Genomic DNA, 13,839 nt, shown 5'->3' with positions numbered 1-13,839 from the left:
ACATAGGATAATAATGAATTACACTTGTATTATTTTACACCGATGAACGACCCATTAATTAAGAAATCAATTTAGACCTTTGACTTTTACCTATTAAACAACGTACAAACTCAACCAATTGAAAGAAAATTATTTTTATTATATATATATATATATATATATATATATATATATATATATAAATTAATTAAAAAAAATGTGCCCGCGTAGTTGGATTAATTCTTCCCCTGATGAGGACTCCGTGTTCACCCCTCCGTTGACTAAATCTGACCCGTCGATTTGCTTCAGATTCATGCAAATGCAATCCTTTCCGTCGTCTCCTATATAAGCAGAACCTCGTCTTTGCTCTTTCTTGTAACTCTGCTCGGTCTCAACAAGCTCCTCCTCCTCCCTGCTCGATCCTCTCTTGAAGCTTCGTCGCTTCCATCTCGATCTCTCTCGTCGATATGGAGGCAGCCGCGAGCTCTCTCTTGTCCGTTTCGCCGGTCTCTTTCGCGAGAATCCGAAGCAGCTCTTCCAGCTCAGTTCCTCGCAGAAGAATTCAGGTACTTGAAATGCAGAGCACGCTGCGTTTGGTTCGTTTTGATCGTGAGATTTATGAATCTCACCGTGTTTTCCGTGTTGATTCTGGTTAGTTTTCGGTGAGAGCTTGCGCGGCGGCGTCAGGCGGCGATGCGGGCGGCAGCGGGGAGGGGAAGATCGTGAAGGCTAAAGAGAAGGGGGAGTGGAAGCTTGATTACTCCGGCGAGAAGCCGCCGACTCCTATTCTCGACACCATCAACTACCCTGTCCACATGAAGAATCTCTCCAAGCAGGTGATCGATCGATCTTTCTTGGAGATGAGTTTTTAGAAATTTGGTCATGTGTTCGTGACTGATGATTTGGTGGGGAATTTCTGTAGGATTTGGAGCAGCTGGCGGCGGAGCTGAGGACGGAGATCGTGTTCACGGTGTCGAAGACCGGCGGCCACCTGAGCTCCAGCTTGGGAGTGGTGGAACTGGCCGTGGCTCTCCACCACGTGTTCAACACCCCCGACGACAAGATCATTTGGGACGTCGGCCACCAGGCTTATCCTCACAAGATACTCACCGGAAGAAGGTCGAAGATGCACACCATCAGGCAAACCAACGGCCTCGCCGGATTCCCCAAGAGAGACGAGAGCGAGCACGACGCCTTCGGCGCCGGCCACAGCTCCACCAGCATCTCCGCAGGGCTCGGTAATAAACTAACTAACTGACCAATTAAGGTGGAACCAAAGATCTGATCGATTTGCTGATCTCCGCGGGTTGCAGGAATGGCGGTTGCGAGGGATCTGCAAGGGAAGAAGAACCATGTGATCTCGGTGATCGGAGACGGAGCCATGACGGCCGGCCAAGCCTACGAGGCCATGAACAACGCCGGCTACTTGGATTCCAATCTCATCATCGTGCTGAATGACAATAAACAAGTTTCGCTTCCGACCGCCACTCTCGACGGACCTGCAACGCCCGTCGGGGCGCTCAGCAAGGCGCTCACCAAGCTCCAATCCAGCACCAAGTTCCGCATGCTCCGGGAAGCTGCCAAGGTAGAAATAGAATTAAGTGTTCTTCTTCCTCGAATTTTCACTCTGTTTTGCAGCGAATTGATTGGGTTCTTCTTCTTCTTCTTCGGTCGTTTTCAGAACATTACGAAGCAGATCGGTGGGCAAACGCACGAGATCGCGGCGAAGGTGGACGAGTACGCTCGGGGAATAATGAGCAACACGAGCTCTTCCCTGTTCGAGGAGCTCGGCCTGTATTACATCGGGCCGGTGGACGGACATGATGTCGACGACTTGGTGACCATCTTCGAGAAGGTGAAGTCGATGCCGGCGCCGGGGCCGGTGCTCATCCATATTGTCACCGAGAAGGGGAAGGGCTACGAGCCGGCAGTGGCCGCCGCCGACAGGATGCACGGCGTCGTCAAGTTCGACCCTAAGACCGGGAAGCAGTTCAAGACCCCGTCGCCCACCCTCTCGTACACGCAGTACTTCGCGGAGTCGCTGATCGCGGAGGCGGAGGCGGACGACAAGATCGTGGCGGTGCACGCGGCGATGGGCAGCGGCACGGGGCTCAACTACTTCCAGAAGCAGTTCCCGGAGAAGTGCTTCGACGTGGGGATCGCGGAGCAGCACGCGGTGACGTTCGCCGCCGGCCTGGCCACCGAGGGCCTCAAGCCCTTCTGCGCCATTTACTCCTCCTTCCTGCAGCGCGGGTACGACCAGGTGGTGCACGACGTCGACCTGCAGAAGATCCCGGTCCGCTTCGCGGTCGACCGGGCGGGGCTGGTCGGCGCCGACGGGCCGACGCACTGCGGCGCGTTCGACATCACCTACATGGCGTGCCTGCCCAACATGGTGGTGATGGCGCCGTCGGACGAGGCGGAGCTGATGCACATGGTGGCGACGGCGGCGGCGATCGACGACCGCCCGAGCTGCTTCAGGTTCCCGAGGGGGAACGGCGTGGGCGTGCCGCTGCCGGAGGGGAACAAGGGGACCCCGCTCGAGGTGGGAAAGGGTCGGATCCTGATCGAGGGGAGCAGGGTGGCGATTCTCGGGTACGGATCGATAGTGCAGACGTGCTTGAAGGCGGCGGAGTCGCTGAGGGAGCTCGGAGTGGCGGCGACGGTGGTGGACGCCCGGTTCTGCAAGCCGCTGGACGCGGAGCTGATAAGGAGGCTGGCGAAGGAGCACGAGATCCTGATCACGGTGGAGGAGGGCTCCATCGGAGGGTTCGGCTCGCACGTCACCCACTTCCTGAGCCTCAACGGCCTCCTCGACGGCAATCTCAAGGTAGTCGAACCGATCAAAGATTCTTCTATACTCAAATTTCATTTCTCTAACTAATCATCGATCGAAATAAATAAATGCGCAGTTGAGGTCGATGGTTCTGCCGGACCGCTACATCGACCACGGCGCGCCGCAAGACCAGATCGAGGCGGCGGGCCTTTCTTCACGGCACATCGCCGGAACGGCGCTGAACCTTCTGGGGAGGACCAAGGAAGCGCTGCACCTGCAGTGAATGCAACAGGAGGATCAGATCAAAAATGAGAGCGTAAAGAACGAAGATGGAAAATAAAGCACCATCTAAATTTTCGTTTTTTTCTTTTTAATTTCTAAGATGTGGCCTGTGAGTGGGTGTTCAGAGATCGATGGATCGCCATTAACGCAAGACTGGTGTTCTTTTGTACTCGTTTAATTTCCAGCTACTGTATATTATCAATTCATAGCCGGTAGGAAGCGTCTGAGGGTAATCCAACAGAGAAGAGTTAAAGAAATCTCATCTTTAATAATACTTCATTTCTTTGTTAAAAAAAGTATTAAAATGTGGACACAAATTCATTTAAAAGTTCACAAACGAATAAAAATAAGTTAAAAATCAGAATGAAAAACAAAAAATCTCATTCTCCCACTGTATCTTTTATTGTATATAGCAAATACAAACTACCCCTTTTCATTTATTGGAAAAAAAGACATCTCATTCCACCGCTATACATTTTTACGCCTTACTTTTAAAACTATTATAGTAACTGCAATTATAACAATCACAATTTTATAATTGCTATAATATATACATATCAATTATAATAACATTTATTTTAGCAGGTAGAATGAATATCTGTTATTGTATGGACATTTTATTTTTAATTAATATTAATCAATATTATATTATAGAAATACTTTAACTCTTATCTACACTAATAATACTGTTGTATGATGTAGCAATTATACAGCAATCTTAATATGAAAGTAGATATAAATTGAGAGCTGCTTTTCGCACCCCTTACACATCTCCTTCCCAGCCTTCACTTCTAAAATTACATTTATACCCTTTGTCATTTCTTTTTTTTAGTTTTGTTTGTTTATTAACAAAAAAACAAACAAAATCAATAAAAAAGTTTTTGGGGCTTTTGTTTATTTTTTTTATTGATTTTGTTTTGTTTTTAAAAAAACAAAACTAATAAAAAAAATGTTGGTGAGGGCAAAAATTTATTTTACTTTTGTTTATTTTTTTTATTAATTTTGTTTTAAAAACAAACAAACAAACAAACCAACCTAATAAAAAAAATATTGGGGCCGGTACGTAAAAAAAAATTGTATATTGGGGTGCGAAAATAAAAAAATATATTTGTTTTTTATTGTTAAAAAAAAAATCAATTAAAAAAATAATATTGTTAACATAAAAAATTTATTTTAGTTTTGTTTATTTTTTATTAGTTTTGTTTTTTTAACCAAAAAAACAAAACTAATAAAAAAAATATTGGGGCCGGTCAAAAGAAATTGTATATTGGGGTGGAAAATAAAAAAAAAATGTTTGCTTTTTTATTGTTAACAAAAAAAATAAAATCAATTAAAAAAATAATAAACAACCAATAAAGCACAAAAGGGTATAAATATGAATATCATTAAATTTTTGGTGGGGTCAGGGAGGTGAATGTGTCAGAGGGGTGGGAGAAGCAATTTACATATAAATTATAGCTGATACTTTATTTTTGTTACCATGATCTTTAACCATGGTTTAAAGTGTCGTATCGAAACGATCAAAATAGGTGAAACGTCTCATTCTGCTCAACGATCAGCACCGGCACCGACACGACCCTGGCACCAAACCCACCACAGATGTGCATGTTGCGCGATCCCATGGTCGCAGAGGAGGGGTTGCTCAACCCCTGCAACAGTAGCGGAGAGGTCGCATAGCTCTTCCGCTACCGACGCTGAGGTATCGTGCCACCCTACAGTCACTGCAGAGGGGTCGCATGACAAACATGATCACGCCGAAAGAGTGACACAATTCCCGTGGTCATGGTTGGTCGCGTAACCCCGCGACAGCGCCGAAGTCATCTGGGCTCGCGAGTGATGTTGGATTTCATTTTTTTTAATTAAACTTAAATTAATTATTTTAATCAACTCCTAGTTATGATAGAGATAATCTAGAAAGAATTTATTGAAACCTAATAAAATTATCTAATTAATTTTATATTTCATTTATTTAAATTTAAAAATAATAATAATTTTTTTATTTATTTATTTATCTATTTTTATATCTTTTCCTTTTAAAAAAAAATATACGATATGATACGATACCAAAACTGTATCGTTCAAATCTAAAATTGAAACCCGATAGGGATCGAAATTTTAAACCTTGTCCTTAACTACTATAGCATTTGCTATTGTATACCAGTTATAAACTCATAGTTAGTACAACAACGACAAAAGTTAGAGCAATTTTGAAATGTCAAATGAACAAGAATGGAAGAAATACAAGCTTTGACAATTCAAAAGAATGCTCTTTTTATTTTTACCCAATAAGCGATCAAATATACTTTTGTTTGTATTTAAAGGAAATATCCATGGTCAATTTATTATTATTTTTAAAAAAATAATAAACTTAATTAAAGGACGTAGCAACTCAAGTAAGTCTCTTTCAAGCTTGCACCAAAAGACATGGACCAGTGGAATATGGTTTTGCATGTCAACTACACCTTCAATTGCGGGCTAATTACTCCATTGAAAGATTCTATGTGCATAATTTCATTCTTATCAATACAATTGACTAAAAACTATCATGCTTTAGTTTTATATATATAAAATCTAAAGCATGATATAATTAAATTTATCAAACACACATCATTATTATTTAACATATTATCAAATACATACCACCGTATCATCCTTTAACAACACCAAAGTACTAAAAGTATGAAGTTGGAAGCTATAACAATTACATGTAGCCTTCTATCAGATTTCCAACAACTTCCTATGATTGTTTGAGCGTTATCTATATCTTAATCTATATTAGTTCGCAATTTACCTGAAATAGGCAGCTTCTAAAGTCTTTGCCTTCTCCCCTGCAAAAGCGCTTCGGGCATACCTTCGATAGAATACGCCTTTTCCTGGATAAAACATGCATTTTGGAAATGCATTAACTTCACAGAGGCGATTTGTGAAGCACAAGTTAACTCCTAGACTATGCTGCATATATCAGTAACTAGGATTTGATTCACTAAGTGAGTTTAGATATATGCATGTCATTGAATAAATAGTATTGTAGCCGAAGAAAAAGAAAAAGAAAAAGAAACACATGAAATGGGGAATCCCTGTGAGATACTGATGATGAAATTCTACGGGAAAAGTCGCAGGATTCGAATGTACCAGCATCCGCCACAGGAAAGGTGCTCCTTGCCTTTTACAAACTTGCTTCTTCATAACTTCAATAGCTGTAGACGGCAAGTTTTAGAACCTACAGACACTATAAAAGCAACCTTTAGATGGTAAAGTTGGTACCTTTGGGAACTTGGCCCATGTTCAGTAAGTTTATGTACCAAACTTCATTGAAGACATCGAGTTGTTCATCAGATGCTCCGATCATCTAACAACGCATTTTAAATGAAAAATTATTTTGACTGCTACAAAGAAAGATGACTAAAGAAAGCTGTGTCGCCTAGTTTATTACTTTAAAGTTAGCAGCATCAAAGTCTGGACCAAGCAAATCAAAGACTTTAACAAGGTTACCTCTTCCGTATTCATAAATAGCCTGTGCAAGCTGAAACAGCCTTGAAATTAGATAATAAAGTTCAAATGAAAGCATAAACTATCGTCTAGAGCAGAAACATAGTTAGCACTCAGCAGGAATCAATCAGTATAAATCAAATGTGGTGTTCAACTAGCGGTTTTACTGTTTTAGTACATTGAAAAGAAAATCTGGGATGGAATTGGGTTATCCTATGATCCATTGGAAGACTTTCCTGCTGAATCATAATAAAAATAGGGAAAAAATAAAAAAGACATCCCTTTTTATTAGAATCGTCAAAAAGGCATCCTTTTTTCGTTTATTATCAAAATAACATCCCATCCCGCCTCGACACATTTTTATTCCCAAAAATATCGGTATTTTCGGTGTTGTTGTAGCAACTACAAGATCGTAACTGCTATACAGTTATAAAAGCTATGATCTTGTAGCTATTACAATTGTGTAGTAGTTATGATCCCATAGCTGCTCTAACGTAATGTTGACCAATGTTAACTAAAGATGAGCGGTCTAATGTCATTAGTGTTGACCAGAGTTGAAGTGTCCATGTTGTAGCTATTATGAATCATAGCTGCTACTACAACAACAAGGGTATTTTCGGAAACAAAAATGGGCCAAGGCAGGATGAGGCGCTGTTTTGATAATCAATGAAAAAAGGACGCCCTTTTGACGATTTTAATAAAAAGAGGCACCCCTTTGATTCTTACCTATTAGTAGATAATATACTCTATAATTAAATGAAGTGCTTAAGCAAGTCATGGTGGAATGCACAGGATGCAGATTTAAAGCTTATGGTCCATATACCTAAAATCCTTGACCATTCACAAGTAATGCTAAACACGCCACAAATCACAAATTACCTCACCCAGCCCACCCTCTGAATTTCCAAAATTGATTCTGCAGTGATAACTTATTTACAGAGGCAGAAGGTTAAAAACATTGGCAGAATTTAATTTGTCCAGAGGAAGCAAATCCCTTTAAGAAAGCTAACTCTGGCTAGTTGAACAGGAGTTTAGGCCAACGCTTGGTTATTATTATAATAGAGATCACAGTATGGACTAGTGATAATATTTTAAAATGGACGAGTGTTTTCCAATTTTATAAAACTATACAAATATCACAAGCAATAAACATAAACAACTTTCTAAGAAATGCAGGGAGATCTGACAAATAGATAGACCAACATGATCAAAATCAAAGAAACAATGCAAACCTGTATTGCAGCTCGCATTGACTGTTGCTTTTGGCTGCTCAATGTAGAAAATCTAGACAAAGTGGACCATTGTCAAAATAACCACGAAAACTATCACATCTTTCCATATAACAATGAAAAATGAGTCAGACCTTGATTTAATTGAGTCAAGTAATTCCTCTGCTTCATTTCTCTCATTTGTGCAAGCTAATGCCCACAGTGCTAGTATATCTAGCAACCATTCAACATGCCATATGGACTGCAAGAAATAAGACGCACCAAAAATCTGCTGATCAACTTAGTGATGTTATAACTAAAAAAACACTACAGATTAGTACAGAATTGGATTAGCAGATAAATAAAAATCAAACTGGACAAAATTGGCTGAACTAGAATGAATGCTTCATTGATCTAGTGGATGAATCATATATTATAATTGCAGCCACGAGTACAAATGTAATATTGCATAAAAAATGGTAGTGTGACAGAGTGACAATCTCTCAACCATGGCAAACTCTTTTGTCATAACTCATCCTTCGATTTTGTTTGCTAGTCATAGAGAAGAGATGAACTACTATAAAATCATAGCATCGCCAACAACGAAAAGAAGTGATACCAGAGTTGGAGAAACCAAAATGCATCTATATCAAGTTCCTATGCCTGTTTTAATTTCCAATTGTGTTAGTCCAAGTACACAATAATCTTTGGATATTAGTAAGATATGAACATTAGTTGAGATAATATTATATTTTTTTCCATTATAAATTTTCTTCATAATTGAATCATTAAATAAATAACATTTGTCGTTGATCTTCAAGTATAACTAAAGTGACTATTAAGAATTTTCACATCAACTTTTATCTTTCTTTGTTCCTCTTTCCCACAGTTTTAGCATGGTTCACAATAGAACACCTCTAAAAATTGTCAAATATCTTAAACATTGTTAAATTTATTCTTAGAAATTGTTCCTAAAAGTTTTTTTTTCCCGACAAAATCATCAAATATCTTCTTGTTAGAACATATTTAATTTTCTTTGAACGACTATTTACCAGTCACACCAAAAGTGCAGTATTTTTCAACGAGGGCATTATGGCTTGTAATTTACCAAAGGTGCAACTTCAATTGCAGACATTTTGAAAATTTGCAACCTCGCCAGCCCACTTGACCAAACATTAAATCTTCAACAGCACTTTAGTGGTCTTCCAATGATTAAAATCAAGAATTAGATGCATGAATGGATTCTTACATCAAATGTGAATATGTCGACAATCTCATCCTATCATTTTGACCAACAGAAGAACACCAAATAGAAAAATATAGTCTTTTGGTGCTTAAACCAAAAAGTAAAATCATAAATGAATTCCTAGGAACATCTTAAATGCATTGGTGGTCTCATATTGTTATTTTAACCCATAAAAGTTCATCAATATATTAATGTGTTTTTCAATATCACTTTGATAAGCTTCCTATTATCATTATCAAAAGAAGTAAGAGCATAAATAGATTCTTGGGCAAACCATGAATGCATTTACAGCCTCATAATGGTCTTCCCATTAACTAAAATCAAGTAAGGACATGAGTGGACTCTTGGGAGCACTGTGTATGCATTGATAAGTCTCAAACTTTCATTTTCACCATTGGAGTACAATCAGTGTTTCATTTATAAAATTATCAATACAATAATAGTCTCAAATTGTCCTTTTCTAGTAAAATATTTAGTTATTTCCACTCAAATTCCACACTATATTCTCACCACCAAAATGGCACATACTAATAGCACCAAGTGATGTGTTAGAAAGACAACTATCAATTTTTGTGGCCATACAAATTAGTTACTGGCATAAAAATCCAATGGCATTAAACATATAGCCTTAATGTAAATGAACCTTAGATAAATTTCAGAAAGGGCTGACAAGAATGCTGAAAAAAAATGCATGAATCATATGTAGCGTGTCATAATTGATAAAGATTAAGCTTGCTTGTACAAAACATAAACAAAGAAAAGGCAGGAAGTTAGAAAACGATAGAGGGAACAAGAACATAAAATCAAATGGCATTAAACTAGTGCATTCATCAGTTAACTATATGAACAAAGCATATCTAACTGCCATACAATCTCTTCTAGTAAATTATACTGATATGGTTTAAAAATTGGGGCTAAATTAAGGCTTAGATAATATTGTATTTTTAATATTTCAATAATTGTTTAAAGTTTTTTAAAAATATTATATTTTGCGCTTTATTTTTGGTTTATAAAAGTGGTTGTCTAATGTAATCCATTTCTCAATTTAGCAAAGTTTTCCCACTTGGTGAGATTGTTCCTAGTGCTACATCATATATTCTCTCATTAACTAAATTATATGCATTCGGTTCAAGTCATCTTTAGGACATAACAAGTCAAAGGCATACTCTTTTTTCCTTCAAAGTTCATTATTCTTAGACAAAGGCAGACCTTATCCTTTACTGCAGTTGCTTGAAACTTCAGCCGTTCAGCAATATCATGGGTATGGCCACGCAGGTGGATTCGAAGCAGCAACCCTAGAGCATTGATATACACCTGAATGCATGAGAGAACTTTCAGTATTGCAAGCTGGAATGCAAGTCTGAAATATATCAATAGCCAATCGGGCATACTTCTACTGGCTCAGCATCACTTCTCTGCAGCTCCTTCCAAATATTTTGGTCATAAATTTCAAGAACCTTGTTTAAAGGAGAATCACCTTCCAAATAACAGACAGCAACATGCCACCAATTGTGTGTATACCTAAAGACTATTTTAATCAAGAAAATAACAAATAATAATAGAAAAGCATGTAGATCCAGAATTGAAGTCAAGAATTACATACATGAAAGATGAACAGGAATTCCATGAGGAAGCGCAAGCATCCATGAAACCTGTGGCTTCTCTAAAACGACACTCATTTTGAAGAACATGGCACAACTTTGAGGGGGAAAATAGCACATATCAGATGAAGATTTACATCAAGGAGACATAAAATACAAAATTTGCATCCCAAAACTCTGTTGAAAATAATAAAGGTTAAGATGAAAACAATATGCAAAACAAATAAAGAAAAAGGTATGGAACACTGGAAGGTCTATCTACAAGTTAGTGAAGAATTATCCTTAATACCGGAAGGTTAGTCTACAAGTTAGTGAGATATTATCCTCAATTGAATCATCCTTATAACCATTAAAAACAAGAGACAAAAAAAAACGGAGAGAGAGAAAGAGAGACTCAATATCACAAGTTATTACTTCATAAGAGTTCCACTAACATAGCAGTCACATTTTTTTAGTAGTAGCACAATTTATATTTCCTCTGAAATCAATCGTTTTTATGGTGATGTTCAGTATAAAGTACACATTTGTACATTTTAATTCTTTAGGTTCATAAAAACTGCATAGGACTTTGAACTCCAGTTCACATGAAAATCAAACCACTAAAAAGGGAAACTACTTATTCAGGGGACCCAAGAAAAAAAGGCTATAAATGAAAACAGTTGATGACTGCCATTATCTTACATTATGTTGTGACCAGATATCACGGCTGTCAATAAACAATCCTTTTCTTGCAGCTCCCTCAGCTTCAGTCATTCTCCCAAGCTCCAACAATGGAAAAGAAAGCATACCGTAGATATAACTACGATCTTCATTATGTACCAGTACCTGCTAAATAATTACTCTGTATAGTACTAAGCGAGAAGCATTTTTCACCACAGTAAACCAGGGTGCTATATCAGAAAGTATGCGTTAGTTGACAAACAAAACTGTCAACTAATTAAAAAAATTCTAGATTAATCATATAAGAAAACAACCTGTTGAACTATGCTAAGAGACACAGCAGGCCGACCCAAGTAGAAACATAAGATCTGTACTCTCTTGAGTGATAAAAGATCCTTAGGAAACTCCTTCAACAACTGAAAAGTAAAATTACAATAAAAAACAAGAATAGGTGGATTTCTTGACAAATAATTACCATTCTAAAATTTTCATCCATAGCATATCCATTAATTGACAAATTGCATTCATAAGGTAAGCTAGAGGAAGAAACATAAGAAGCCAGTACAACAGATCAAAAATCTAATGACTTTTTCCATACATTTCATTCCTCCTTAAGAAACTCCTTCAACAACTGAAAAGTAAAATTACAATAAAAACAAGAATAGTTGGATTTCTTGACAAATAATTACCATTCTAAAATTTCATCCATAACATATCCATTAATTGACAAATTGCATTCATAAGATGAGTTAGAGGAAGAAGCACAAGAAGCCAGTACAACAGATCAAAAAAACCTAATGATTTTTTCCATACATTTCATTCCTCCATAATATGAAACACATCACAAGAAATGAAAGGAAGACCAAACACGAAAATCCAACAAAGGATTGGAATAAAAAAGAAAAGCAAAAATTCTTTCTGTTTCTAATAGGCACTTTACTACCTTTGGAATTTGCTTGAGCATTCTTTTGATATTACTCCAGGTCAAATTTCAACTTGTTTCTATAGATGAAAGAACAATTAGTTGAAGTATTAGTAAGATAATATTTTATTGGAGAAGTCAAGGCGGAACATAATATGCAAAGGATTTGCAATAATTTTAAAACTAAGGCACTTGGATGGGCATTGAAGATAGGAGAGTTTGTATCTAGTAACTCTACAATATTTGTATTTGTTTTCCATGAAAAGGTATACAGGAATATAATTACAGAAGCATAGTTGAATCGAGGTGGATGCAGAAATATGTCAGAGTGTGAAAATTCAAGAATTTGTGCTGGGCTCTTCTTTGCATTACCAACCGGAATTTAACTTATTTTATGTCTTGCTTCTTTGCTCGTAATACAGTCAGATGGAGCCCTTTTACGCATTTATTGCTTCAGGAAAATAATAATAATGCTAATAAATAAAAACCATCTCGCGCTAAAAACTTTTAAACAACAATCGAGGATTTGATTGCTCCCACTTGATTCTGGAATCCTTGACATAGTTCCTATGACAACAATGAAGATCATTATTTTAACCCACAAAACTGAAGTCTAAAATAGTCTACAGAGTAACATTTCAAAAATGTAAAACCATTGCTCCAGACAAAAGCAAAGAAGTGTCTGCCAAAAACAAAAACATTTTCCCACCATCGTCAAAAACCAAGACAAGATCCTCACATTAAAAAACCAAGGAAACAACACAACAGCGCGAAATAGAAATCAAAGAGTTACTATATACCACGAACCTCGACGTGCCGGTCAAGCGCCATTTCCTCGTCCTTGTTATCTCCCAACAAACAAGAGATCGCCGCGACCACTGCTCTCTCGTACGGAGTAGCATTATCCTAAAAATGAACATTTCTCTTTCGATAAAAGCAAGCGAATAAATACAATGAGAAAATACCCATGATTCGGTCGAACCAAGGAAGCATTGGCGGCGTGGAGTAGACGGGAAGCCTCCTCGGGGTTCTTGGTCGCGACGAAGTGTGCCGCGAGGGCGTTAGCTAGGGCGCACGACGAATCGTAGTTGACCGCGCGGAGGATGACCGCCCGGCCGCGACCGTAGGCGAGGACCTGCTCGTAGTAGGCGTCGATGGCGTCGATGCAGTCGCCGGAGTCCGTCCTCACCGAGTACCCCCATCGGTCCCTTCTCGTCGTCGCCTCCTCCCTGCCGCCCATCTCTCTCTTTCTCTGTCCCGATGGCGATTGTCGAGATGCTTCTCTTTTTCGAGTCTGCCGCGGAGTGGAGCATTTATGCGAACCGACGGAACCGACAAAAGTGACTAAGCAACGTGGGCATCATTCATTGGTGCCGCGTATTTAAATGCCTTTGTGAGTCATCGATTTCGAGCTTTTGAAGGGCAAACAATACGAATCTATTTTTAATAATAATAATAATAATAATAATTAATAATAATAATAATAACGGAAGGGACAATATAAAAATTATTAAGTAATTATTACATTACATAAAAACTATCGGATAGTTGTTGCTTGCAAAAATTAAAAATCAATTATTGTACGTTATAATATCTATCTATTATTTTTTTTACGTAATCTTAGGTAATTAAATATTGTTTATTTGAAATATAATAAATATGATGAAGTTCTCTTA

General features: G+C 38.3%; 1 protein-coding gene and 1 pseudogene across 2 annotated transcripts; one reads left to right on the top strand and one right to left on the bottom strand.

Annotated features, from left to right (window-relative positions):
* The first annotated feature begins 348 nt into the window (after window positions 1–348).
* On the top strand, window positions 349–3,245 carry LOC121984002 (probable 1-deoxy-D-xylulose-5-phosphate synthase 2, chloroplastic). 2 transcript variants are annotated; one of them, XM_042536749.1, is made up of 6 exons: window positions 349–545; window positions 636–815; window positions 902–1,217; window positions 1,293–1,564; window positions 1,661–2,809; window positions 2,892–3,245. In XM_042536749.1, exons 1-6 carry the CDS (start codon window positions 447–449, stop codon window positions 3,036–3,038), a joined length of 2,163 nt encoding a protein of 720 aa, XP_042392683.1. In that variant the 5' UTR covers window positions 349–446; the 3' UTR covers window positions 3,039–3,245. The 2 variants fall into 2 exon arrangements, with proteins under 2 accessions (XP_042392683.1, XP_042392682.1); XM_042536748.1 differs by having other exon boundaries at window positions 1,293–2,809.
* Window positions 3,246–5,624: 2,379 nt separating this feature from the next.
* Window positions 5,625–13,451, bottom strand: LOC121984017 (annotated as a pseudogene).
* Between the last annotated feature and the right edge of the window lie 388 nt (window positions 13,452–13,839).

This window comes from Zingiber officinale, chromosome 5B, assembly GCF_018446385.1.
Source record: "Zingiber officinale cultivar Zhangliang chromosome 5B, Zo_v1.1, whole genome shotgun sequence".
Lineage (NCBI taxonomy): Eukaryota > Viridiplantae > Streptophyta > Magnoliopsida > Zingiberales > Zingiberaceae > Zingiber > Zingiber officinale.
The sequence above is the reverse complement of the archived record's forward strand: the minus strand, read 5'-3'. Positions and strand labels throughout refer to the sequence as shown.